This window comes from Sminthopsis crassicaudata, chromosome 1 (assembly GCF_048593235.1).
Source record: "Sminthopsis crassicaudata isolate SCR6 chromosome 1, ASM4859323v1, whole genome shotgun sequence".
Lineage (NCBI taxonomy): Eukaryota > Metazoa > Chordata > Mammalia > Dasyuromorphia > Dasyuridae > Sminthopsis > Sminthopsis crassicaudata.
In genome coordinates this window covers 65,492,527-65,518,271 of record NC_133617.1, presented here as the reverse complement: position 1 = coordinate 65,518,271, position 25,745 = coordinate 65,492,527, and the positions used below count along the sequence as shown (strand labels likewise).

The window sequence follows — 25,745 nt, the reverse complement described above, 5'->3', positions numbered from 1 at the left end:
TTCATAATATTTTGATAGGATAATATAGGTATTTACCAAATATTTCCTTCACCCTCTTGACAAACTTCTTGTACCTTTGGGGAAAAGTTGGAATCTTTGAAGGAGGTGATGTCAGCCCTGTGAGCCAGCTGAGGGGAGAGGAGGACACTCAGCTAGGATAAATGGTTTGTAAAGTCAGGATTCCCTCCTGATCACTCCTTACACTTTAAGCCTGAGGGATGGGAGATGTACTGCTGGCAGGATTGTAGGGGCTGCTCTGTCTGAAGCATCCGGACCCCACTCCTTGCTCTCCCAACTCAGAAGGCCCCAGCCTCTAAGCTAGAATTTCCTTTTAATTATTTGTTCTGTACTTGTCTTCAGGTAAACAGGCTTCATTTGCTCTACCAAATATCACACACCTCTTCATTTTTCCTGTGCTCCCTAGCTCCTTAGCTTCTTCTCTGTGACACTGCCATCTCCGCCCTCTGCTCCCCTTGAGCCACCTGCCTCCACCCCCCAATCCTAACCCCTTGTCTCTCCTGGGGCTCATCCTTAATCCCATAGTCCTAGTTCCCTGACTTCTCTGGGCCCAGAATCCCCCAGCCTCCTACTCCCAAAGAGCCATGAGTCCCCCAGCTGGGGCTGCTTACCCCCCCTTAATTACATGCTCAGTGTAAATGACACTTTAATTTCCTTTAAACGATTCACTGATACGAGGACTCAGTGTCTCGGTGTCTCTCTCTCTTTCTCTCTCCCTTTTTCCTAATTACAAGTCGCTGCTGCTGTTGGATTTTCTCCCTGACGGGCCCAATTTCCAAACAGTGAAAGGCGGTAATTAAAATTAATTAGCCAGAGAGCTAGCTGGTGATAGTGAGCCCCAGGACTCCAGAGAAGGCCTTAGGCTCTAGGCCTTGGTCCCATACCTGGTTCCCGCAGGCCTGCCTTCTCTTCTCTACATCCAGGTCTCCTGGCCATTGCACCTTCGTGGGCTAAACAAACCCTGCAATCTTGGAGTCAAGGAGTTCTCATCCTCAATTACCCATCCTCACACTGGAAGAGCTGGCTGGCGCTGTGGGCTGGGAGTCAGGAGACCATCTTTCTACTCCCAAGTTGGTCATTGACTTTGGCAGACTCACCCCTCCCCCTTTGGCTCTCAGCAAGGTTATAAATGCCTGCCCTTCTTGGCTGATGTAAGGATCTTATGAGATAATGAATATGAAAGTGATTTGGAAGACACATAAATAAGACTGTAAAAAATGAAATTATACCTTCATAATCCCTGACATTTATCAAAACTGGTCTATAGAGCCCAAAGGGGCTTTTGAATTCGCTGTCCACAGTCCTATAGGCAGAATGGGAGTTATTATGTCCATTTTACTGGTTGGGAAATTGAGGCCTTAAAAAGTCATAGAATCAGAGATAATGACCTGGTAGATACCTTGGAAATGATTGAATCTAACTCCCTCATTTTACAGGTGGGGAAACTGAGGCCTAGAAATTAAATATTTTGCCCAAAGTTATACTGGTAGAATCTGGCAAATCTAGGTTTTTAATTTAGTTCCTGTGATAACAACTTCAGTCCTCCTCAGCAGTGGACTTGCAACTGTTCTATTACAGAGCTGAATTCATGAGATAGTTTTGGAAACTCTAAGCATAGAACATAAAATGTCAGAGCTGGAAAGATCTTTAGAAATTATCTAGACCTCATTTATAGAAAAGTAAAGCCAGGAGAAAATAATGGATTTGCCTGCGGTTCAGTGACATGTCCAGGGTCACACAGATAATAAATAGCAAAAGTAGATTAGTGAGCCTGCCTACTCAGGACCATCACCCTAATCTCCTGTCAATTCACGGGGTTTTGCACTACCTCACATCGCCTTATATTAAGAATAATTGTCGCTGTTGTCAGCAATCTGTCATGTCTCCTTTCCTACCTCTGCTTCCAGTGAATGAATCCAACCTAACTGGATCTTGGGGATAGCTCCCTCACTTACCAGTCCTCCCTGACACAGAATTCTCTTTGCCAAGTTCCTAGACAGACTGAGGACCAAGCTAGGCAGAAGCAGCTGTAAGCAGAGCCTGGTCATTCGATCTCCCTACAGGACAGAGATTCTGAGATCAATTCTGTGCACTCATTCCTGATGGGTGAGTCTTAGGAAGGGGCCAAAGGGACCCTGGTTACCCAGAGCACTGTTGGGGGATATTGGGATCCCAGAGTCAGTTTAGGTTTTTCCCTTTTTCCTCATCTAGAGAATGGCGGTTTCCCGCTAGGGGCCCTCATCTCTCATCAGAAATGTGGAACACAGAATTTCAGCACTGAAATGAATCTCCCAGTCCAGCATTCTCATTTTACAAGATATGGAAACTGAGGCACAGGAGACTCTCACAGCAATTCAGTGGCCAAGCCAGAAGTAGAACTAGAATCCAGACCTTCCGACCCCCAGAACTGTTTCCATTATATCACAATTCCTCCTTATGGGGGATGAAACTGGGAGCAGCTGAGGCCTTTCTGGCTCCAGGCCCAGCCTTTCTGGGTGGTCCACTACCAAGCAGGGGCATCACCAAGGCCATTCCACTGCCTCCAGGCATGCCGACCTGTGATGACCCCACATCCTGTTCCCAAGCCCACAGACCCCACTACCCCCATGGGGGCCAGGAGGAGACAATTATGGTGGGTGGGCCGAGATCTGTGGAGGGGGAAGGAGCTCTAAGGCTAGGGGGAAGATTTGATTCTTTGTGAAGAAGGGAAGGACAGGGAATTCTATCTATGGGTATGGTTGAGGGACAGAAGCATTTGTGTGTATGTGTTGTGGGGAGAGCAAAAAAGGACAATGGAACGGGCTTTTATCTGAGAAATTTGTATAACTTTAGCATATGTGAAATACACTAAACATGAAAATGTATATGGCATGAGGTTGTTGTGTCTGGCTTGTGTCAACAGCTCTGTTGTGTGTGTATGTATGTCAAATGAGGAAGTATAGACACAGCATTAAGTTTGCAGTCAGGAGGACCTGGATTTGAATCTTGCTTCTGGTGCTTTCTGGCTGTGGGATCCTAGAGAGGTCATTTCCCCTTCCTCAGTCTGTTCCCTCAGGTGTAAAATTAGGATAAGACTTAATTTTAAGTAACTTCTTACTGAATTCCTTTCAACTCTGAATCTGTGATCCCATGTGCTCCATATTTGTGCAATATTTGCATGCACAATTGGTACACTTTGTGATGGCTGCCCTTTCTACAGTTGCATCTGGTGTTTGCAAAAATAATATTACTATCTAACATAAGTACTTTAAAATTATCTCATTTGAGCCTCACGATAACCCTGAGAAGTAGGTGCTATTATTATCCCTATTTGACAGATGAAGAAACTGACTTTTCTAGGATCATACAGACCTCTTGAATAAGAGACTGGCCAGCAGCCCCTCCACACACATTGCCTGTGACAGCTAGGTCTCCTTCCCTCCCCTTTCTCAGTCTCAGAGACTTCTGCATGAAGAACAGCTGAGACCCGTTAACCCAGTGTTGTATCCACCTGTTTCTTGTAGGAAGTGGAATCTCCTCAGCCCTCTCCCCCTTTGGCACTTCTTGCCTGGGAATGGGGATTAAGAGGGTACCATGTTCCCCAGGCAGAATCTGTGGTCACTTATTGACCATCTCTCAGCTATGGTAGAAGTAAGCAGCCCAGTCCTTGCTCCACTCCAATGGCCCGGGCAGTTCCCTATCTAAAATGTAGTGAGATAACACTTCTGGGTGAAATAGCAAACTTGGGACTTTAGGGTAAAAATGTGGCATCATTTAGGGCAAGAGTCCGGCCTCTTTACAGCCAACCAGGCTTCTTTATGAGTGGTTGAGGAACATTAACATGTGAAGTCCCTTCTCTCTTTCCCGTTCCCTTCTCCTTGAGCAATCTTTATAAGTAGATATGGGAATCCTAGCTGAAGTTCTGCCTTAACTCAGAGGAGGCTCAGAGACAATAATTTGCTGGACCTCAAGAGGCCTGCATTGGAAATCAGAAGCACTGGGGGCCCTTATTAATAAGTTCCCATATAATCAAAGTTAAAAGGGACCTCGTCCAGTCTTCTGGTTTTTCATGTGAGGAGACTGAGGTCCAGTGAAGTCAAGTACTTGTCCAAAGTCATATATAGCAGGTTAAGTGTTAGTCTGAAGTCAAACCCAGGCCTCCTGCCTCCAAGTTCAGAGCTCTTTGCACCATACCAGCACCCCATCAGACCTGTCTGACAGTTAGATGAGCTTCCTCTCCAGACCTTAGCTCCCCATCTGGAGGATGAAGGGAATGGATTAAATCAATGACTCTCAGTTTTATTAAGTATAGTTACCCTCTTTTGACCTAATTGATTCAGAGCTGAGCAAATCATGCTAATTCTGAAGTCAGAAGAATGGAATTAAAACCTCAGCTCTAACACTATTTGTGGGATCTTAGGCAAGACATTAAAATTCTCTGCGCCTCAGTTTCCTTATCTGTAAAATGAGGGTGTTGTACTTTTAAAATGTCGCATACAAATCTCTGGCATAACAGTTTTGATGTTAGAATCCATTGGCTGGAAAACATACATGCATGCACATACACATAAACAAAATGATAGTGCTAGGGAGCACATAGGGATTTAGGAACCCATTGCTGAAAGGTTTGGGGTTTTGGTGGCATCCAGAAAGTCTATTGAGATAAGAAAGGAAGGAATGAAAGGGAAGGAAGAGAAGAAAGGAAAAGGGAGGGAGGGAAGAAAAATGAGGAAGGAAAAAGGGAGAGAGAAAAGAAAGGAAGGAAAAGGGAAGGAATAAAGGAAGGAAGGAAAAAGGAGGGGAGGAAAGAAGGAAAAGGAAGGAAGGGAGAGAGGGAAGAAAATCAAGGAGGAAAGGGAAGGAAGGAAGAAAACCAGAGAGAAAGAAAAAAGGGGGAAAGAAAGGGAAGGAGGGAATGAAAGAAGGAAATGGGAGGGAGGGAAAGAAGGCAGAGAAAGAGGGAAAAAAATCAAGGAGGAAAGGGAAGGAAGGAAGAAAACCAGAGGAAAGAAAAAAGGGGAAAAGAGAGGGAAGGAAAAGAAGGAAGAAAAAGGGAAGGAGAGAAAGAAGTGAAAATAGCGTTAAGGAAGAAAGGAAAAAGGGAAGGAGGGAAGAAAAGAAAAAATGAAAAGAGAGGGAGGGAAGGAAAAGAAGGAAAAAGAAGGGAGAAAAGAAAGGGGAAAAGGGAGGGTGTGAAGGAAGAAGAAAAAGAGGGAAGGACAAAGGAAGAGAAGGAAAGATTGATTGCTTGAGCACCTATTATGTGTCAAGTACTGTGTCAAGAGCTTTACAAATATCTTACTTTCTCCTCATAACAACCCTGGGACTTTACATACTATTTTTTTCTTCATTTTACAGTTTAGGAAATGGAGGCAGAGTTTAAGTTACTTGTCCATTGTCACACAGTTAGCAAGTGTCTGAATCTGGATTTGAATTCAGAAATCCCTGACTTCAGGCCTAGTCTGCTATCTGCTTTGCCCCCTAGGAGCTGTTCCTAGTAGCATCCCTGGTCTCCCCAAAGTCTGTGACTTAAAGTTTGGGAGCCCCTGTACTAACTAAACAACTTTTATATGCTCTCTCTGCCATTCGGTGTTCTCAGACTCATCCTGACTGCGACACTCTTTTAAGGCTCTCCAAGTTCTAAGATCCTCTGATATGATCCATCCTGTGGGGCCTTTTCAGCTTTCTTACAGGTTGTATTCTTTGTGCAGTCATGGCTGCGGAGGATCTTTGCTACAGTGTTGCAATTAATTGTATATTGTAGCAAGTATCTCTTCTTCTTAGGTTTCCTCTGCTACAGTTTCCCAATGAAATGTAGCATTGTGGCTATTTTCTTGCTCTGGACATTGAACCTGAGCCTACTGGCTCTGAGTGGTTTCTGATCCTTTAGTTGGCTGACTGACTGTGGGAACTTAGGTAAGTCCCTTCCCCTTGATAGACCTGAGCTGTGCTATCTGTAAAATGAATTGGACCAGTTTCTATTAGATTTTTCCATCTACATATTTATTAATCTTCTATTATGCTAAGTATTAGAGATGCAAAGTTCTTCTGTGGGGGAGCAAACTAGCATGCCCAAAGATAAGTTAAAACAAAATAAATATACAGTGGGGTAGGGAAGCCCCACTGTAAGATAAGGGAGTGTCCTAGGAGTATCAGAGACTAGTTGGAGATGATGCTTGAGCTTGAGAGCTTGCAAGCAGTCAAGGGGCTGTTGTTCAGTCATATCTGATTCTTTATGACCCCATTTGAGGTTTTCTCAGCTGGTATGGTTTGCCATTTCCTTCTCTGACTCGTTTTACAGATGAGGAAACTGAGGTAAATGGGTTCAATGACTGGCCCAGGGTGACACAACTAGTAAGTGTCTGAGATCCTGTTTTAACTCACGAAGAAGAAACTTCCTGATTCCAGGCCCGGTACAAGCGGGAGAGACAGTCTGTGCAGATTCAGCCATGGGAGGTGTAATATTATATGTGCAGAACAGTAAGTAGGATTGTTTGGCTGGATGAGAGATGATTTCTAAGGACTTTTCCTGTTGTATGGATCTGTGCAGCAGCTGGAACGAGAGCTGTTTTTCCTGGGAGGCAGATTGTACTTTGGAAAGGAGGTGATGAGAGAAGGTTAGGGGAGAGTGACGGATAAGCTAGGACTAGCTTGAGACCCCAATCCCCTTTATCTGGGATCTTGAAAGGCCAAACTGCCTAGCTCGTAGAGAAAGGCCGGGAGCCTTCAGTGAGTAATGGATGAACCAGGAGGCCTCATCAAGCACCCATAGTTAATTAGTGTCCCCAGGAAACACTGCGGCAGGTAATTGATATCTGGCACGAGCCACTGCCGGCTGATGTGGGTAAGTATCGGGATAGATTGAGGCTCCAAGTAAGGGAGACATGCATCAGAGCTCCATGTGCTGGAGCACGGGGAGGTCAGCTAAGCTGAGGCTGAGCCTTTTCCCAGAACTGCTCTGGCCTTTACCTCCTCAAGGCCCACTCCTCTGGCTGCGGGCCCTGTGCTCTCACATAGACGCCTATGCACAAATACAGTCTGCAGGGCCCAAAGCACAATTGGGGATGAGAGGAACTGAATTTGAATCCTGGTTCTCCTGGTTATTACCTTTGGGCTTCAGCTCATTGGTTGCATATATGAGCCTCGGGTTTTTTATGTGTAAATAGTGATCTCAAAGGTCTTTTCTAGTTCTAAATGAGTGATTCTCTATATGAAGATACTCATACATACATACTTGTGTATATATGCACATAGACATGGATGTGTAATAGAGACACACTCACCTTTCGTGATCAAACATTCTATACACACAGAGATATATACCAACTTTCTCCTCCTTCCTCCCTCCCTTTGACTCCCCCACTCAGTGGTCTAGGCCCCACTGATTGCCAGGTGCCCAGACCCGTCTCCGGCCTGGCAGGTGGTGAGGCCGGGGTTTCCGGAGCCGAGCGGGCGCCGGGCAGCTGCAATCAGATGCCTCGGATCAGCCTCAGGTTTCAGCAAGGAAAGCAGATGGTCTGTGGGGGGTAGGGGCCTCCCCTGAACCCTAGCAAGTCTGCTCCAACCCATGCCCAATGGGGAATTTAATGCTGGTGGAGGTGCTGAGAGAGCTCATTATTACATGAGGACTTGGTAGGGTCAAAAGTCAGGAGTTATGAACATCCCAGAATCTTCCCTCAAGCAAGTGACCTTCTTTTACCATGTGTAGAGAGCAGACTTTGAGGTACAAGAAGAACACCTGCACCCAACTCCTCCTGTTTTTTGGTTAACCCAGCTCTGAGCTCAAAACCAAAATCAGAAGTTCCTCCAGGACCCAGGTCTGGGAAAGAGAGCATTAGTATAGCAGGCTGGATGGTATGTTCTACATGGCTAAATCGGAGTGTTCCTGACCCTTTAGAAGCACAGAGCATATCCCCCTCCCCATTGTACCCACACTTCCCCACCACGTCCAATTACAAGAAGTGACTCATAAGGGGCACTGTTTAGATATCACAAGCCTTAGAGTAAGTCTGAGTTTCAATCATTATTCTGATACTTGGGGAAGAGACAGAGAAAGAGAGACAGAGACAAAAATAGAGAGACAGGGGGAGACAGAGAGATTGTCAGGGACAGAGAGGAGAAACAGAGCAAGAGATTTTTCTTCTCTGGCTTTTAGTTTCTTCCTCTGTAAAGTGGGAACAATAACATTACAATTACTACAAACACAAGTGTGGAGTACATATTCTGTATGCCTTAAAGGTGAATTATTTGTCAAAGAGGAAGGAAGGATGTGGTGAATATGGGCCAGTGTGAATAACCAGTCCATTCTGGTTCTGGTTCTGTCCCATAGAAGTAACTGCCTCTGGGGTGGTCCTGTCCCTACCCCCATCCCCACCATGGTTGCAAATAGAAGTGGTGATCCTATGATGGTGTCAGCCCTGAAACACTCTAGAGCAGGGACTCTACTTTTGTGTCATGGACCCTTTTGATAGTCTGGTTAAACCTGACCTTTTCTTAAAAATAACATTTTAAAATGTGTAAAATAAAATGCATGGGATTATAAAGGAAGCCAGTTATATTGAAATATAGTTTTGTCAGAGTATAAAACCAAAAAATGAGCTTTCAGACCCTGAGGTTAAAAACCCTTCACCTTAGAACATATATCAAATAATGTCAAAACTGGAAGACATTTTTCATTTCAACATTATTAGGCCCTTCCTAAAATCCAAAGATGACAAAATGACATCATTTCTGACCATCCTCCTAGACTTTACAGTCGTAGGATTGGAGTTGGGGGGGGGGGGGAAGAACCACGGGAAGAGATAAATAGCACATAAGGTAGATTTTGAAAGGGGCAAAAGAGGAATTCAGACAATGCACTCTACTAAACTGTGAAGGGAAAAGAGCCCTTGCAGCTGGGAGCAGAAAACAGGTATAACAGAAGAAGTTTCATTGATCTTGATCTCATGCTTGGGGAAATAAAAGGAGTTTTTCAGATGGAAACGAGGGCATATGTTCCAGGTTTTGGTTTAACCCATGCAAATCAATGCACAGTAGGAGGAGATACAATAGTCTGTTGGGAACTATAGGATGACATAGTGAAGAGAGCTCTGAATTTAGAGTCCAGAAATCAAGCTTGAACACAGACAGTCTCTGCTACCTTTCATGATCTTGGGCCCCTCTCTGGACCTCAGTTTCCCCACCTGTAGATGAAAGGTTTGAATTAGAAAATCTATCTCTAAAGTGCTTTCTACCTAACTCTGACTTGATGAAGGGCATATTGAATTCAAGGAATACTGTTGTTCAAGGTATGAGATAGTGGGATTCCCCTTACACATAAGTTGGACTTGATGGCCAGAAAGACCAAAGGAACTTGAGATTCCTTTCCAGCTCTCATGTTCTGGGGTTCTGTAACAGCTAGTGGTCCATTCTGAACTAGAATGCTTGAGCAGGAGTCATTTGAAAAGGGCCTGGAATAGGAGGGTGGAACCAGATGGTAGAAAGCCTTGAAATCCAGACTTTTATTTTTTATCCTCTAGTCAATAGAGTGACCTCAAAAGTCTTTGATCAAAGGACTGGCAAAGCTATGGGGAAGGTGGATTGGAGAAGGGAAATCAATTAGAATATTATAGCAGCAGTCCGGGTGAGAGCTGATGGGAGGCAGAAATCAGTTTGTAGTTGTGTTAGTAGAAGGAAGGGAACAGTAATTTAGTGAGAGTAGTACAATCAATTGAATGGCTCTGAAGAGAGGGAGAGGGGAGAGTCCAAAATTTTGAATCTGGGTGATAGCAACAACAGAAATAGGGGAGTTGGCAGGAGTGACCTGTTAGTATGATGAGTTCAGTTTGGGGACACTGAGGTGCCATTGGGATAAGCATTCAAGTAGAGATGTCCAACAGGTATCTGAAGATTCAGACTTGAAGCTGGAACAAAATTGAGGCTGGAGATGGGTGTTTAAGAGTCATTTTTATGAAGGTGAAAATGGAATCCAGGAAAGGAAATAAGATCACCAAGAGAGAGATAATAAAGAAAAGAGAGATGCGGTGAAAGGTTAGAGTCTAGGACAACAACCACAAATAGCAAGGAGGAGAAAGGTAATGACCTAAAAAAGGAGGTAGAGGAGTAGCCAGACTAGTAGGAAGACAATGTTGTGGAAGCCCAAGGAGGAAAGAGTAATTCATGGAGATGGGGAGGGCCAGTTTGGTAAGATGCTACAGAGAGCTCCAGCAGAGTGCAAACTGTGAAAAAGCACAATAATCCTAATAATAGCTAGATTTGTAGAATGCTTTACATGTTATCTCATTTGACCCTCACAAGGACCCTATTATTATCTCCATTGTACAAATGAACCAACTAAGCCAGGAGATTACCTTATAAGTGTCTGAATTCAGGTTTTCCTGATTCTGATCCTAGCTCACCTAGCTACCTCCCAATTAAAAGGCCTTGGTGACCCTTGGAAAATTAATTTCTGGACCTTGTAGAATTAGAAGCCAGATTACAAGGGGCTGAGGAGTAAATGAGTGAGAAGCAAATGCAGGCAACAGATGTAGGGAACTCTTTCTAGGGTAATCAGAACTGGAAAGCGAGAAGAGATCTCAGAAGTCATTTGATCTGCTTGACAGAGACAGTTGAGACCCAGAGTCACACAGGTAGGAAATGGCAGGGATCGTATTTGAACCTAGTTTGTATTGGCTACAAATGGAGTGAGTTTTGCAGTGAATAAAAAGGAGAGCTATAGGCTGAAAGCTTCAAGAGAGGGCAGGGTTAAGAGGATTTTTTTAATGGTTAATTTGAATTATTGTTTATGTGATATTTTATGTTTTGTCAATTACATGTTGAAACACCTTTAATGTTTAAAAAAAAAGTTTTGAATTCCAAATTGCAACCCTCCTCCTTTCCCTTCCCTACCCCTTCCAGAGAGAGTAAACAATCAGATATAGGTTATACATGTGATGTAATGTAAAACATTTCCTTATTAGTAAGAGAAGGATTTCTAAGGACAAGAAGCTAGAACCTGTTTGGATGCAGCAGTGAAGGAAGGAACCAGTAGGAAGCACTAGCTCTGAGATCTGGAAGAAAAGGGTTCATTATTAATGCTGTCTCTACATTAAATATCTTTAATATTATTAAATAAGCGGTTAGAACACAAACCATTTGAACTAGAAGAGACATTAAACCAATTAGTGATTAGACCAATCCCCTTCTTACACTGATTAGGTGACTAAGACCTAGGCAGGGAAATGACTTGCTGGAGATTACTAAATAAGTGGGGGACAGAGGTGGATCTCAAAGCCCCGTTCTTTTACTCCCTGCCAAGGCTTTTCTTCACTAAACCTGGCTCTCTTCTTGTGTTCCTCTCCCCTTGATTTCACATAGAAGTTCATGGAAGCAGTTCATAACCAACTCCTATAAAGCCTGGCTGACCCTTCATTTGAGAAAGGAGGAAATGAAGCTCTCTCGAAGAGAATTCAGGCCATCAACACAAACAGGAGATGACCTAGAGTGAAGTCAAGAGACATTCATCATTCCCAGTTCATTGATGTCCAGCTCTGGGTAAAGCTGACTAAAACTCTATGTTTGTGTGTGTGTGTGTGTGTGTGTGTGTGTGTGTGTGTGTTGTGTATATTTCTTGTGTGTATCTCTTGTATGTATGTGTATTGGGTGTGCGTGTCTATATGTGTTTGTGTGTGTGTGTGTATATATTGTGTGTGTGTTTATATGTTTCTCCCTAAAGCATCCGGCTAATTCAATATGGGCTGGAGGGTTTCAGAGGCTCTATGACAGACAGCAGTGTTAATGCTACACCCCCCCCAGGATTCAGTTTACAGGGAAGCAGAGGCAAGTTCATGGTGAAGGGCACAATCGTTACAATATTGCTATTCACTGCAGTCATCGCAACCCCCTTTCCTGTCTCTGCCAAGCTTGTAGAATGGCTTGCGATATTGTAGCAACTGTACTTTGCTTTCCATTAAAGAGCCTTGTCAGCCTTGTGGATTATCCATTCCTCTGGGTGTTTGGTAAAAAATTTTAACTGAGTACCTGGTCAGCAGGATGGACCACAGAGAAGATGCCCTGCCTCTGAGGAACTCCCAGTGTGGGAAGAAACAAGACTCACAAACTCTGAGAACTATGAATCTTAAAATAGAGAGAGTTCACTGAGGTTAGGGCAGACCTAGAAGGCCCTGGAGGATATATGACTGGAACTGAATAGAGAAGGCTAAGAGAGATCTGGAAGAGTTTGACAAGCTTGAGGAGGTTGTGGGCAAAGGTTTGGATCAAACTGACATAGGAGGGCAGGGAGATCATGAAGAGACTCTGCTAGTCAGGAGTGGCTGATGTCAGGGAGAAGAGATTAGAGGGGGAGGCTCTGGCCAAATTCTGGAGGATCTGGATCCTTGGCTTATGAGAGTCACTACAGGTATCTGAGCACGAGCGGGAGTGGGGCTTATGGGAAGGGGGATGTGGAATCAGGAAGCTGGGGAAATGGAGGGTAGGACTCATGCTTCATTCAAGAGCTAGAGTTGAATCACAAATCTTGGTGAAGGGGCAGGAAAAGGAAGCTATCACAAGCTAAAATAACAGCTACCTCCTGCTAACCTTATCCCAGACCCCTTCCTGTTTTCTACCAAAGCCACTCCTCTGTGGCCCGTTTCTTCTCTAGAAGAAACCCATTTTCAGGGGGTGGGCCCCCACAAAGCCCATTGCCTTCAAGATTATCGAGTCTCAGTCCCAGACTGGGAGCTCCTGAAGGCCTGATCCGGGTCTATTCCTCCTCTCCTTCCCCACCATAGGAGCTTCTGCAGGGCAGCATCCAGTTCATCTCCATCTCCCACCCTTCTAACATGATACTTAGTAAAGACCCACTGAATGAGTAATGCAAGGCCAACAGGTTAATGGAATCCAAAGAGCAGTGGTTTCGGGATTATAAACCATCCTACAAGTGCAGCAGACAGGAAGGGGGGAGAGAGAGACAGTTGCGGTGACTGCAGTAAATGGCAATATTGTAGCAATTGTGCCCTTCACCATGAACTTGCCTCCAAGGCCCTGGGTAGCATTAACCTTGATATCTGTCATGAAGCCCCTGAAACCCTCCTGTAGCCCACACTGAATCAACCAGATATCTTAGGGAGAAAACAGGGAAACAAGGGATTTGTCCATGATCACCTGGCCAATCACCGAGCTAAGAACTCAGGTATCTTGACTTTTCAGCCTAGGGTTTTTTTCACTCTGCCACAAAACTATTAAAAAAAAATGCTATCCTGAGAAGAGCCCTGAAAATGGTACTGAAAGATTTTCTTTTGGGTTCTTGCTTGGCTACTTTGGAGCGATGTGATCTCTTTGAGCCTCAGTTTCTCTCTCTTTAAAATGATGGTAATAATACCTGTATAATACCTGTACCATCTACCTTGCAGTATATATATTTGTTATATTTCAGTATATATATATATATATTTGTTATATTTTGTAAATTTATATTATAATTTGTAAATTATAAAACACTGGAGAGATGTTAATGAATGATAACTACTTACTATTCCAAAATATATAGAAGACTACAAGTATCCATACCCTCTTTGTCCTCAGTTTCCCATACTGTAAGATGAGTGGGTTGGATGGGTTGCTTTCTGTGTTCAAAGGTCCCTTCCCATTGTAAGGTTCCTGATTTTTTGTGTGTGATTTCAAGATTTGTTGATAAAAGCTAGATACTTTAGTTTAATTTCCATAAAATAGTATGACAAAAAAAATTCTGGTAGAAAAATTGAAGAAATTCTGACTAACAGTTAAAGATTGGTAGCCCTTTAAAAAAAATCCCTCTCACGGCTAGCTGCAAGGCAATTGGGTAAGGGGGTGGGGAGGAGACATTTATCATTTACTGATTGCCCTCTGGACCCGGACTTTGGTCCTGCCTGAAAGGGAAGACAAGGGCACTAGTTGGTGCCCCAGTTCCTCCTGCAGTTCTCCTTTACCTCCATCTCTCTGCCACTTGGGAACTCTAGGATGTCTCGGGGTCCAGAGGTTGCAATCTGCCCTGGAGGTGACCTGTGCACTAGAGGGAGAGGTGCTGACAGATGGAGCCGGTGAGAGGCTGTCTGTCAGAGGAGAAGGGGGGGGGGGGGGCTGATGCCGCAGAACTGGCCACATCTGGTATTTGGACAGACTGTCACCAACTAATTTTTTGCCCAAGGCCAGAATAGAAAATTGTGACCCCTCTCACCTAATGGCATGGTATGCCTGGGATAGCAGATGAATATTTTATAGATTTTTGGCACCCTTAGCTTTGCCTGCCTGAGGCAAGGGCCTCAATTGGATCACCCTTGTTAGGGCTCCGAATGTGGAGTGCAGAAAGCAGCTTCTCCCAGACAGGACCTGTCTCATCTCTGTCCCTGGGGCTGCACTCCTGGCCAGAGGCTCTTGGGCGCTCTGAGCCCTAGAAGAAGTAGGTGGCTCTCAGGCGGCCCCTGGTGGGAGCCAAAGAAAGTTCAGCTTCTAGTTCCCTCCCAATTTGTTGTTCTGTGGGTTAGATTGTGTCCCACTCTCCGTGACCCTGTTTGGGATTTTCTTATCAAGATACTGGAGACATTTGTTCTCCATTTCCTTGTACAGTTGAGTAACTGAGGCAGATAGGGTTAAGTGACCTGCCCAGGGTCACACAGCTTGTAAGTATCTGAAGCCAGATTTGAACTCATGAAGATGAGTCTCCCTAGTTCCAGACTCAGTGCTCTATCCTCTGTGCCACCCAGCTGCCCATCCCCTCTCAATACACTGCCTGTTTCTTCTCCCTCAATGCTGCAGGAGCACCCTACCTGGCCACAGAACCATGCCAGCGCCCAGCCTGCCACCTTTCCCGGTGCTGAGGACCTGGACCCACGTCCTGCTTCAGATCCTGACCTTGGTGCTGGGAGCTGTCCAGGGCCTCTTCCCCGAGGAGCCTCAACCCCTCGCAGTGGCACCACGGGATTGTGAGTTGGGGGCTTTGAAGTAAGGGATCTTGGAAGCTTTAGAGGGAGGGAAGAGAATTATTGGGGGAGGGGAGCCTGAAAGATTGTGGGGAAGAAAAGTCATTGTAAAGATCCTCAATTCTGATGGACGTGGCGCTCTTCAACAATGAGATGAACCAAATCAGTTCCAATAGAGCAGTAATGAACTGAACCAGCTACACCCAGAGAAAGAACTCTAGGAGATGATTATGAACCACTACATAGAATTCCCAATCCCTCTCTTTTTGTCTGCCTGCATTTTTGGTTTCCTTCACAGGCTAAGTGTATACTGTTTCAAAGTCCGATTCTTTTTGTACAGAAAAATAACTATGGACATGTATACATATATTGTATTTAACATATACTTTGACATATTTAACAGGTATTGGTCAACCTGCCATCTGGGGAAGGGGGGAAGGAGGGGAAAAGTTAGAACAAAAGGTTTTGCAATTGTCAATGCTGAAAAAATACCCATGCATATATCTTATAAATAAAAAGCTATAATAAAAATAAATAAATACTAAAAGAAAAAAAAGAAAAAAAAAAAAAAAAGATCCTACAGATCCTATGCAACGATACTTCCAAGCCCCTGAAGAATTCCTTCCCCATAGTCCTGGAACAGGGGAGAGGAAAGAGTCATTCTCTACAGTGGGCAGCTCACTTTCTCTTCCCCTGGCCCACAGACTTAAAGCAGTACCCAGTGTTCACAGGCAGTGGTCCAAACCGCTTCCCTCCAGCCTCCAGCACCGAAGGACTCAACATTCAACGGATGCTTCGGGTCAACAGGACCCTGTTCATTGGAGATAGGTATGGGCAGTTGGGCATGTTTTAGGGCTTGTTGCCATCTGGGACGCAGTGGCGCATGTGATTTGTGTGTTGCCATATTGAATGTTAATGTGTGTTTGTTACTGGGTTGGGCTGTGTTGGCTTGTTGGGAATATTAGCACATTTGGGGTCCATGAAGGCATGTCAACATTATGTATTCCTTTGTTGGGAGATGCTAGTGGGCTGCCATGTTGGATGCCTTGTTTGTGGCAGGGTGGTAGGGAAGGGCTGCCCAGAGGGTCTGTCTGGATGCCCTCCCCCACCCTCACTGAGCTCCAGGTCCCCCTCACAGGGATAACCTGTACCGAGTAGAGCTGGAGCCTCCCACGGCCAGTGAACTGCGCTACCATCGGGTGAGTGGGGGGCGAAGGAGGACCTCATCGGGTGGGGCTAAGGGAAGGAGGGAACAAGGGAGGGCACCCAGGACCAGTCCCCATTCTGCATGCCTCAGAGACACCCCCTCTTTCCATCCCATCCACGGAAATGACTCCCCACTCCCAAATCTCTGGGAGGTCACCTGGCCAATGGGAAGATCACTGGGTCAGAGATTTGGGGGCTTTCAAGGCTAGCCCAAGCCCCGATTCTGCCGCCTTCTCACTTCTGTTGTATTCGGATAAAGCAACTGACACTCAGTCAGGTGAGCTGGCTCACCAAGTCACTCAGAGAGTAAGTGGCAGAACCAGGATTTAAACCCAATACATTCTGTACTAACCATGCTGCATCCCTGAGCACCTGAGAGCTGGATTTGATGTGAGAACCCCTGGTTCAAATGCTGGCTCTGATGCTTACTAGTTGTTTGACTCTGGCAAGTCACTTTACCTTGTTAAATCTCAGCTTCCTCATCTCTGAGATGGGAAGAATAACACAGTAGCCTCTTAGTTGGGGGATTTATGTTCTAAATCGGGAAGGACTAGAGAAGTGAGAACTTGTTCTTGTTATTATTCCCAGCTGTAGAGATTGTGTTCCTTCCCTGCATAGAACCAGTTTTTCATCTTTTCTCTTCCCTTCTTTTCCCCTTCTAACTCCTCTCCCCTGCCCTTCCTTTCTCTTCTCTTCATTTCCTCCCCTTTCTCCCTTTTCCCCTTTTTCTCTCTCTCCTCTCTCTCCTCCTCCTCCTCCTCTTCCTTCTATGTCTCTGTCTCTCTATGTATATCTCTATCTCCCTCTGTTTCTCTGACTTTGTCTCTCTATCTCTATCTCTCTGTCTCTCAATCTCTGCCTCTATCTCTTGTTCTCTGTCTGTTTTTGTCTCTGTCTCTCTATCTCCCTATCTCTGGCTCTTTCTCTCAGTCTCTCTCAATCTCTGTCTCTATCTCTTGCTCTCTTTCTGTTTCTGTCTCTCTGTCTCTGACTGTTTCCTAATCTCTGTGTTTCTTTGTCCCTGTATCTTTCTGTGTCTCTCTGTCTCTATCTCTCTCTGTATTTCTGTGTCTCTTTGTTTCTGTGTGTGGGTGTGTGTCTGTCTCTCTCTTTTTCTCTATCTCTGTATGTATCTCTCACACATCATACACATATACACACACATATACTCCTTAACTTACCTGAAAACCACCCAACCCCATCCATTCCAGCCATGGGCACTAGCTCCTTCCCCTCAGCCTTATGCCCCTAATTCTATTTCCATAGAAGCTGACCTGGCAATCAAATCCAAATGATATCAACATCTGTCGGATGAAGGGGAAGCAGGAGGTAAGACTCATTTTCTCCTCATTCCAGACCCAGACAGGGAAGCCCATTTTCACACTCAAGTCCCTTCCCCCAGGACTGTCCTGGTAGGTGGCCCTAACCCTTACCTCTCTCCTAATCCCCATGATGTTTTTCTTCTTCCTCAGGGTGAATGCCGTAACTTTGTGAAGGTGCTGTTGGTTAGAGATGATAACACCCTCTTTGTGTGTGGGTCCAACGCATTCAACCCTATCTGTGCCAACTATAGCGTGAGTCCTGGCCCTACCTGGCGCTGCCCAGACTCCATCCCCAGGGCTGTACCAACCACAGCATGAATTCCAGCCCTTCTTGCCTCTGCCCTTACTCTTACTTACCTCTCATCGTGCCATTAAGTGAGAGCGGGCCACAATTTTCTTTTCTCATCTTTGCAAAACATAAGTTGTAACAATATTTGAGTCCTATATGGAGCCAGTGCTCCTTAGGGCTATGCCATCTATAATTTAAGTCCCAGCCTGCCTGTTCCCTCAACCCAGGGCTATGCCTTTGCCCAGTCCAGGCCGATGGGCCCTGGCTACAGATCCAGAACAGAAGGGTTTGCCACTCTCAGGATTTGCCCTATGGATTTCAAAGAAATTTACAAATATCTTCCCTCTCTGGAAATGGATGGGCAGGTAGATGACCTTGTTAGGCTGGAACAGAAGAGATGCTGGGGTCACTCACATCCTTCTTGCCCTTGCAGATGGATACCCTCGAGCCTATGGGAGACAACATCAGTGGGATGGCCCGGTGCCCCTATGATCCCAAGCACGCCAATGTTGCCCTCTTCTCTGGTGAGTGTCCTTGGCTCAGCCACGGGCCAGGATTGATGTTCAATGTGTAGCCCCCGGTCAGCCCTTACATCCCTTAGGTCTCCAGTGAAATAAGTCCAAACACTAACCTTCCATGCATACTACCCTCAGAAATTTTTGCATTAAAAATCCATTTCCTCCATCCCTTCTGTCTGTGCCTAGGGTGAAGAGCTCACCCATTGCATAGATGGGGAAAAGGGTCTCAGAAAGTAACTGGCTGTTTTAGGCTTATTCAGCTCTCACTGTGGACCAGGAAGAGCTTGCTCATTGCACATACAGTTTGGTACATGCTTCCAATTTGTATGCCCCTAATACCAGTTTTTTGTCGCTCTCTCTTGTGCCCTCCCAGGTGGGATGCTTTTCACAGCGACTGTCACTGACTTCCTGGCTATTGATGCTGTCATCTACCGAAGTCTGGGCGACAGCCCCACACTCCGCACAGTCAAGCATGATTCCAAGTGGTTCAAAGGTGGGAAGCTGGGGAGGGGAGGAGGAAAAGCACCTCAGACTGCATTACCCACCAAAATAAGAGTCTCCAGTGGTGATAGACAAAGAGAAAACTCAGTTCTTCACATGATAGTGCCTGGAAGCTAAAATCTTGGTGGGATGATCTTGGAAGTCCTTTCATTCTAGAATTCTACCTCCTCTCTGACACCCCCCAAAATTCCCTTGTCATCATTAAAAATCTTCCCCTCGATCAGCTGCCTAATGCATGTGTCACAAACATTCTCACTCCAAAAAATGTGTTTGCCCTCACAGTAAGGGCTGAATGTTGACCTCCCTTCTCTTCCTCTCATCTTATCCTTTGACCCACAGAGCCTTATTTCGTCCATGCCGTGGAGTGGGGAAGTCACGTGTATTTCTTTTTCCGAGAGATTGCCATGGAGTTCAACTACCTGGAGAAGGTGAATCCCTGACTGGGAGATGCAAGGACTTAGTGGGATAAACGCTCCCCCCATATAATCTCTGGGGCTTCCAAGGCCATAACAGTCACTAGAACAAGTTTGTAGAGTGCCCAGTGCAGAGCTGGTACGGTAAAGGAAGACGACAGGCTTCTTCCATTCACACTGGGTCTAATGTTTTCCAAATCACTATCGCATCGCTTCCCATTTTATTATTCACTCTATTTTACAAATAAGGAAACTGAGGCCCCAAAGAGGGAAAATAACCTAAAGAAGTGATATATCTATAGCAGAAATAGGACCAGAACTCAGGGCCCTCTTCCCTGCACTAGACTTGTGTATCTCTTCAATGAAAAAAAGCCCCCCAAATCCCCAAACCTTACAATAGTAAAGAGTTTTAGAGTTCATCTGGTCTGACCCCTCACTTTACAAATGAGAAAGCTGAAGCTCAGAGAAAAGAGTGTCTGGCCGAAGTTAGTGCCACGAGTTAGTGCCATTGCTAGGATGTTAACATTCCTCCCCTTTCGGACTATGGTGCTTTCTATGAAACTGCTTTCTCTCTGACTGATTTCTATCATGTGGGAGTTCCAGGCTAGGTTCAGGGAATGGATGGGATATGTGACTCACCACGGCTACCTCCTAGGTGGTGGTGTCTCGTGTGGGCCGCGTGTGCAAGAACGATGTGGGTGGCTCTCCTCGAGTATTGGAGAAACAATGGACATCCTTCCTGAAGGCCCGACTCAACTGCTCTGTACCTGGAGACTCTCACTTCTATTTCAACGTCCTCCAGGCTGCCACTGGCATTCTCAATTTGGGAGGCCGCCCTGTGATCCTGGGCCTCTTTTCTACCCCTAGCAACAGGTCATTAGAACAGGGACTGGTGCTTGCTAGATGAGCCCCAGTTAACAGGGTCTCAGGAGTGGAGAATTCAGCCCATCCAAACTTTTCTGTCCCTGAGGTCCCCCAGGGCAAACCTTCCTTGAGTGACTTATTCACCTTGTGCCCTTAGCCCTCACTCCAACTTTTCATGTTGTCCCTTCTCTCCTACCCCAAGTTCAACTCTCCATGCCTCCAGATCCCAAGCATTTAACTCTCAAGTCCTTAAATTTTCCATGTCCCTAACTCACCACCAGCCCTTAATTCCCCTGTAACCCCTAGCCTTGCTCTCAGCTGTCTGTCTCTAACTCTCCTGAAACTTTTCCACCCTCATGCCCCTCTCTCCCCTACAGTATCCCTGGCTCGGCTGTCTGCGCCTTCGACATGGGCCAGGTGGCAGCTGTCTTTGAGGGCCGCTTTCGAGAACAGAAGTCGCCAGAGTCCATTTGGACTCCAGTGCCTGAAGAGCTGGTACCCAAGCCTCGGTGAGTCAGTCAATAATCAATCAGTAATACACAGCTGATGAATATGGAACTACGTTTAGAAGAATTGCACATGTTTAGCCTATATCAGATTGCTTGCTATCTAGGGGAGGAAAAAAGTCTATAGGAGGGGGAGGAAGGGAAAAAAATTTGGAACACAAGATTTTACAAAAGTGAATGAAAACTATCTTTGCCTTTATTTGGAAAAATAAAAAGCTATAATAAAAAATTAGTCAGGAAGCATTTAAGTGCAACTATGTGCCGGGCACTGGGCTAACTTCTGAGGATACAAAGGGCAAAAGATGGCCCCCTGCCCTCAAGAAATAGCAAATAACATAACACTTGGACAATTAAATATGTATAATATCAACTGTGGATAACAGGTAGAAGGCACTAGAATTAAGAGAGATCAGAAAAGACATCCTCTAAAAGGTGGGTCTTGAAAGAAACCAGGAAAGCTATGAGGTAGCTCTTACCCCTGCCCTTAGTTCCAGGCAGCCAAAGACTTGATTAGAACTTAGGTCCTAGTAAAATCAGAACTGAAGGTTTCTTTAAGATCATCTAATCCAGCATTCTTAATATAAGGTCGAGGATAAAAAATTTTTGGATGTGTATTTTATTTGTTTTGTTTTTTAGTTGTTTTGTGTGTGTATTTTTGGATGTGTAGTTTATTTGTTTTGTTTTTTAGTTGTTTTGTGTGTGTATGTGTTATTTTGTTTTGCTGAGGCAATTGGGGTTAAGTGACTTTCCCAGAGTCACACAGCTAGGAAGTGTTAAGAGTTAAGAGTCTGAAACCATATTTGAACTCAGGTCCTCCTTACTTCAGGGTCAGTGCTCTATTCACTGTGCCATCTAAATTCTCTGTTAACATGTTTTAAATAATGAGTTTCCTGTGCAGTTCCCTGTGTTTTATTTTTTTATTATTATTATTAAAAACATTATTCTGAGAAGGCTTCCACAGGTTTCAAGTAGATGCTTAGAAAGGTAAGTGACATCTCTAGGATGTCACATGGAGCCAATAAGTGGCAAAGCCCAGATTTGAGCCCATACCCTTTCACCCCAGTCAGGTGTCCATGATTCTCAAGATACTGGGGTACAGTGGAAGCAGTGTATTAGCCCTCTGGACCTTGACCAGTCCCTAATCTTTCTCTTCCTTCCTCAGGCCTGGGCTCTGTGCAGCCCCTGGAATGCCCTACAATGCTTCCAGTGCCTTCCCTGATGAGATCCTCAACTTTGTTAAGACCCACCCTCTTATGGATGAGGCAGTACCTTCCCTGGGCCATGCCCCCTGGATCGTGCGCACCCTTGCCCGGTTAGTACCTAGGGAAGTAGAGAAAAGGAGGAAACATAGAAAAGGGGAAAGAGGGAGTATTCGTAATTATATCCGTGTCATCAAGCATTACTGTATATGGGCTTCCAAGTCAAATGCTGACCATTACTTTTATTGGTGGTATGGGGGTGGGGGGGAACAGCTATATTAGCATATATGCATGTTGGGATATTAGCATCTATGTATTATTCAGGAAATACTTATGACATGTCTACTGTATACAAAGTCCTATACTCAGTGCTAAGAGAGATACAAAATTTAGCTAAGATGACCTCCCTTTTATAGGCTTCACAGTCAACAATCGGAGGATAAGTCACAAACTCAGATGATTATACACACTTAGTAGTAATATTGCAACAGAGTTCATCAGTAAACATTTATTAAGCACTCACTCTTTTATGGGCATAGCAATAAGCACTAGGGATATAACTAAAAATAAAAACAAAAGTCATACTTACCCTCAAGGAGTTACAATCTAATAATCTAAGACAACATACCAAAAGAAATGAAAAAACAAGAAGGTATGATGAAGTCCAGAGTCGTGGAGAGCTGGGTGAGAAATGAAGAGAAGAGAGATTAAAGGAAGAAGGTTTTTTTTTTTTTTTTTTTGGGGGGGGGGGAAAGAGGAAGAAAGAGAGGAAGAGGAGGGGAAAAGGGAGGGAAGAAGGGAAGGGGGGAGAAAGGAAGGACAGTATAGCCATATGGGAACAGTGGGAACTAAGGCAAGGAACCGGAAACTCTAAGCTAGTTTTAGAGACAGAAAGTTTTTGACTATAGGAGAGTAATGAGATGAGGCTAGAAAGGTGTGAGGAAAAGGGGGGATGCCTTAAATGTCAGGCAGAAGAGTTTGAACTTTACTTGGTAAGCTCTAAGGAACTACTGAGGCTATTTGGACAGAGGCATATGACCGGCTGAGAGATGATTCGGACATTGCTCTGAAGACTGGACTGGGGAGGGTGTAAGAAGATGAGTGGCAATGAGGGCCAAGATTAGGACATAAGCAGAGTAGGTGATTACAAGGAGTGTCCATAAGTAAAATCAACCATAAACCAAAGGATGTGTGTTAGGGGTGAAGAAAAGGGTCCAAGATATGGGATATGTAAGAATTTATGAAAGCAAATACAAAATAAAAATACAAAAGCCAAGAGGAGAATTAGATATAAGGGGAACAATAAGCTTGTGGGCATTGATGTATACATATATTGTGTTGATATTCAACAATCCACACATTGATCAAGTTCTAATATGCATAGAGAAAGGCCTTGTATCATTATGGGTGTCTTCGCGGGTATGTTTATATATCAGTGCTCCCAATCGTATCTACTTAGGTAGATGGGGTGGGCCAGGTAGACCTGTGGTAAGGTCCCATTAAATTATGTTCACCTGAGTAAAGCAGCTGTCCTTTGGTGGGCATGACCAGGGATGAAGCTGCCCAAGCTCTGACCTTCCTTCTTCTTCCTGGGCACTAGACACCAGCTTACCCGAGTAGCTGTGGATACCAGTGCAGGGCCCTGGGGAAACCAGACCGTTGTCTTCCTGGGTTCTGATACCGGCACTGTGCTGAAGTTCTTAATCCGACCCAATAGCAACTCCCGGGGTCCCACTGAGCAGAGCGTCTTTCTAGAGGAGTTTGAGACCTATCGGCCCGACAGGTGAGGGCGTGTGGGAGGTGCTAGTAGAGGGGTGAGGGTATGCTTGAGCTTGCCCCCAGCTCTGTGGGCCATGGCACCCTCCATGTCCTTAGGAGCTTGTCAGGATTGCTTATAAGAACAGTCCCAACCTACCTCCTGCTTCCCCCTTCCCCATTGATTACTTGCCTGGTCCAGAGCCTACCTGATCCTTTTTCTGGCCAGGTGCGGGCGTGGCCCTGAGGAGAGCCGGAGGCTTCTGAGTCTGGAGATTGACCCCACAGCTGGGGCCCTGCTGGTAGCCTTCCCTCGGTGCGTGGTCCGTGTGCCTGTGGCCCGTTGTCAGCAGCACTCAGGCTGCATGAAGTGAGTTTTCAGAAGCCCAGGGCTAATCTTTAAGTTTGGGGGGAAATCCACCTCACCCTGGGCCTGGAAGTCAGTGAGTCCTGGGTTCTCTGGGAGCCTTGGAGAACCAGAGGTATAAAAGAACTATGGAAAAGCTGGAGGTTTAGGGGAAACCTGGGAAACAGTGCCCTGATGACATGCCTGAGGGCACTTGGATCTCTTATCTCTGCTCCTCTTTGTCCCCTTTCCTTCCTGCCCCCCAGGAACTGCATCGGCAGTCAGGACCCGTACTGTGGCTGGACACCTGATGGTTCCTGCATCTTCCTGGCCCCAGGCACCAGGTATGGGGTGAGCTGAGGAAGAGTATCAAGTCAGGAATGGAACTCAGCACCAATGGCCCTTCAACTCACCCTCGCCACCTCCCATGGATGTGGCATTCTCCCCAATTTAATTTCACCTCTAGTTGTTCAGTCATAGTAATCCTGTCTCTCTCTTTAAGACCTCATTTTGGAGTTTTCTTTTTTTATTAAAGCTTTTTATTTTCAAAACATATGCACGGATAATTTTTCAACATTAACCTTTGCAAAACCTTGTGGTTCAACTTCCCTTCCCTTCCCCCCCCATCTCCTCCCTCAGATGGCAAATAATCCAATATATGTTTAACATGGTAAAATATATGTTAAATGGGAGTTTTCTTGACAAAGATACGGGAGTGGTTTGCCAGCTTATTTTACAGGTGGGGAAACTAAGGCAAATAGGGTTAAGGGACTTGTCCAGGGTCACACAACTAGTTAAACTTAGGAAGGTAAGTCTTCCTGACTCCAGGTGCTATGCCCATTGATATCCAGATACCCGGTCCCATTTTTCTCCTCTGTAAGATGGAGGGGAAACAGCACGATAACTGGGCTTATTTTGAGGAAAGCACTTTGTAAGTCTGAAAGTCACTGAAATGGGAGGTGAAATTTCCAAAGAGACAATGCCAGTAGCTAGGTGAGCCTTCCCTTTATCCTCCTTGGCATCCACCCTGCGTCCCCTCTCAGCCTCTAACAGTGAAGGACTAGAGAAGCAAAAAGAAGGATTTGGAGTTCAAAGGTATGGGTTCAAATCCAGCTTTGCTTCTTAATTGTGTGATCTCAAATCGAGACTTCAGTTTCCCTAGGCTTCAATATCACATATCAAATGAGGAGTCTGGGCCAGATCACTTCCATGGTTCCTTCTAGCTCTAAATCTGATCAAATGATAAACTCATTCCAGATCCAAGAACCCCTTCTTGCATCCTTAGGATATGAATGAGAAAAGGAAGGGACTACGGGATTCTGAATACCCCCTTTTCCCACTTGTCCCCCACAGCATGGCTGTATGGCACATCAGATCACGGTGCGAACCTGGCCTTAGATAAAAGTTGTGTTATCCTGAACAAGACTTTTTTTTTTTTTTGACAGTCATATAATAAGAATTTAATAACTGCTTTCTGATCAACAAGCTTCAGATAAGGGAGATGTCTCTTAAACAGCAAGATTGTATTAGAATCTGTACTTATGTACATTGATTTGTTTCTGAGATCTCTTTCTGTCACATATATTCATAGAAAAGTCTTTAAAGATACTGCCCTAGAAGGCCACAGAACAAGACACTTGATATCTGTTTGCCTCCGTTTGCTCATCTGTAAAGGGAATATAAGCACCTGTATCCTAGGATTGTTGTAAAGTCCAAAGGAGATAATGATTGTAAATTGCTTGGTACAAGTGCCTGGCACACAGTGGGTCATTTCTTCCTTCTTTCCCACAGGGCTATCTTTGACCAGGACATCTCTGGAGCTAGCACATCTGGCTTAGGGGACTGTACTGGTGAGTGCTTGAGGGTTAGGGAGGATGCCTGACCTAGACCAAC

The 25,745-nt window shown here is 45.1% G+C and overlaps 1 protein-coding gene across 6 annotated transcripts in view; it reads left to right on the top strand.

Annotated features, from left to right (window-relative positions):
* The window catches only part of SEMA6B (semaphorin 6B), a 71,182-nt gene that overhangs the window by 42,763 nt on the left and 2,674 nt on the right, over positions 1-25,745 (top strand). For 5 of the 6 annotated variants that reach the window (XM_074308288.1, XM_074308283.1, XM_074308284.1 and 2 more), the window contains 16 exons: positions 11,353-11,529; positions 14,770-14,936; positions 15,638-15,761; positions 16,072-16,132; positions 17,406-17,468; positions 17,612-17,713; positions 18,184-18,274; positions 18,642-18,761; positions 19,109-19,197; positions 19,838-20,055; positions 20,424-20,555; positions 21,715-21,864; positions 23,352-23,534; positions 23,736-23,876; positions 24,119-24,196; positions 25,644-25,702. In XM_074308288.1, the coding sequence (XP_074164389.1) occupies positions 11,516-11,529; positions 14,770-14,936; positions 15,638-15,761; positions 16,072-16,132; positions 17,406-17,468; positions 17,612-17,713; positions 18,184-18,274; positions 18,642-18,761; positions 19,109-19,197; positions 19,838-20,055; positions 20,424-20,555; positions 21,715-21,864; positions 23,352-23,534; positions 23,736-23,876; positions 24,119-24,196; positions 25,644-25,702 (1,792 nt within the window). In that variant the 5' untranslated portion in view covers positions 11,353-11,515. Of the gene's footprint in view, positions 1-11,352; positions 11,530-13,959; positions 14,055-14,769; positions 14,937-15,637; positions 15,762-16,071; positions 16,133-17,405; positions 17,469-17,611; positions 17,714-18,183; positions 18,275-18,641; positions 18,762-19,108; positions 19,198-19,837; positions 20,056-20,423; positions 20,556-21,714; positions 21,865-23,351; positions 23,535-23,735; positions 23,877-24,118; positions 24,197-25,643; positions 25,703-25,745 lie in introns of those variants that run through there. The other variant, XM_074308289.1, reaches the window with a different exon arrangement.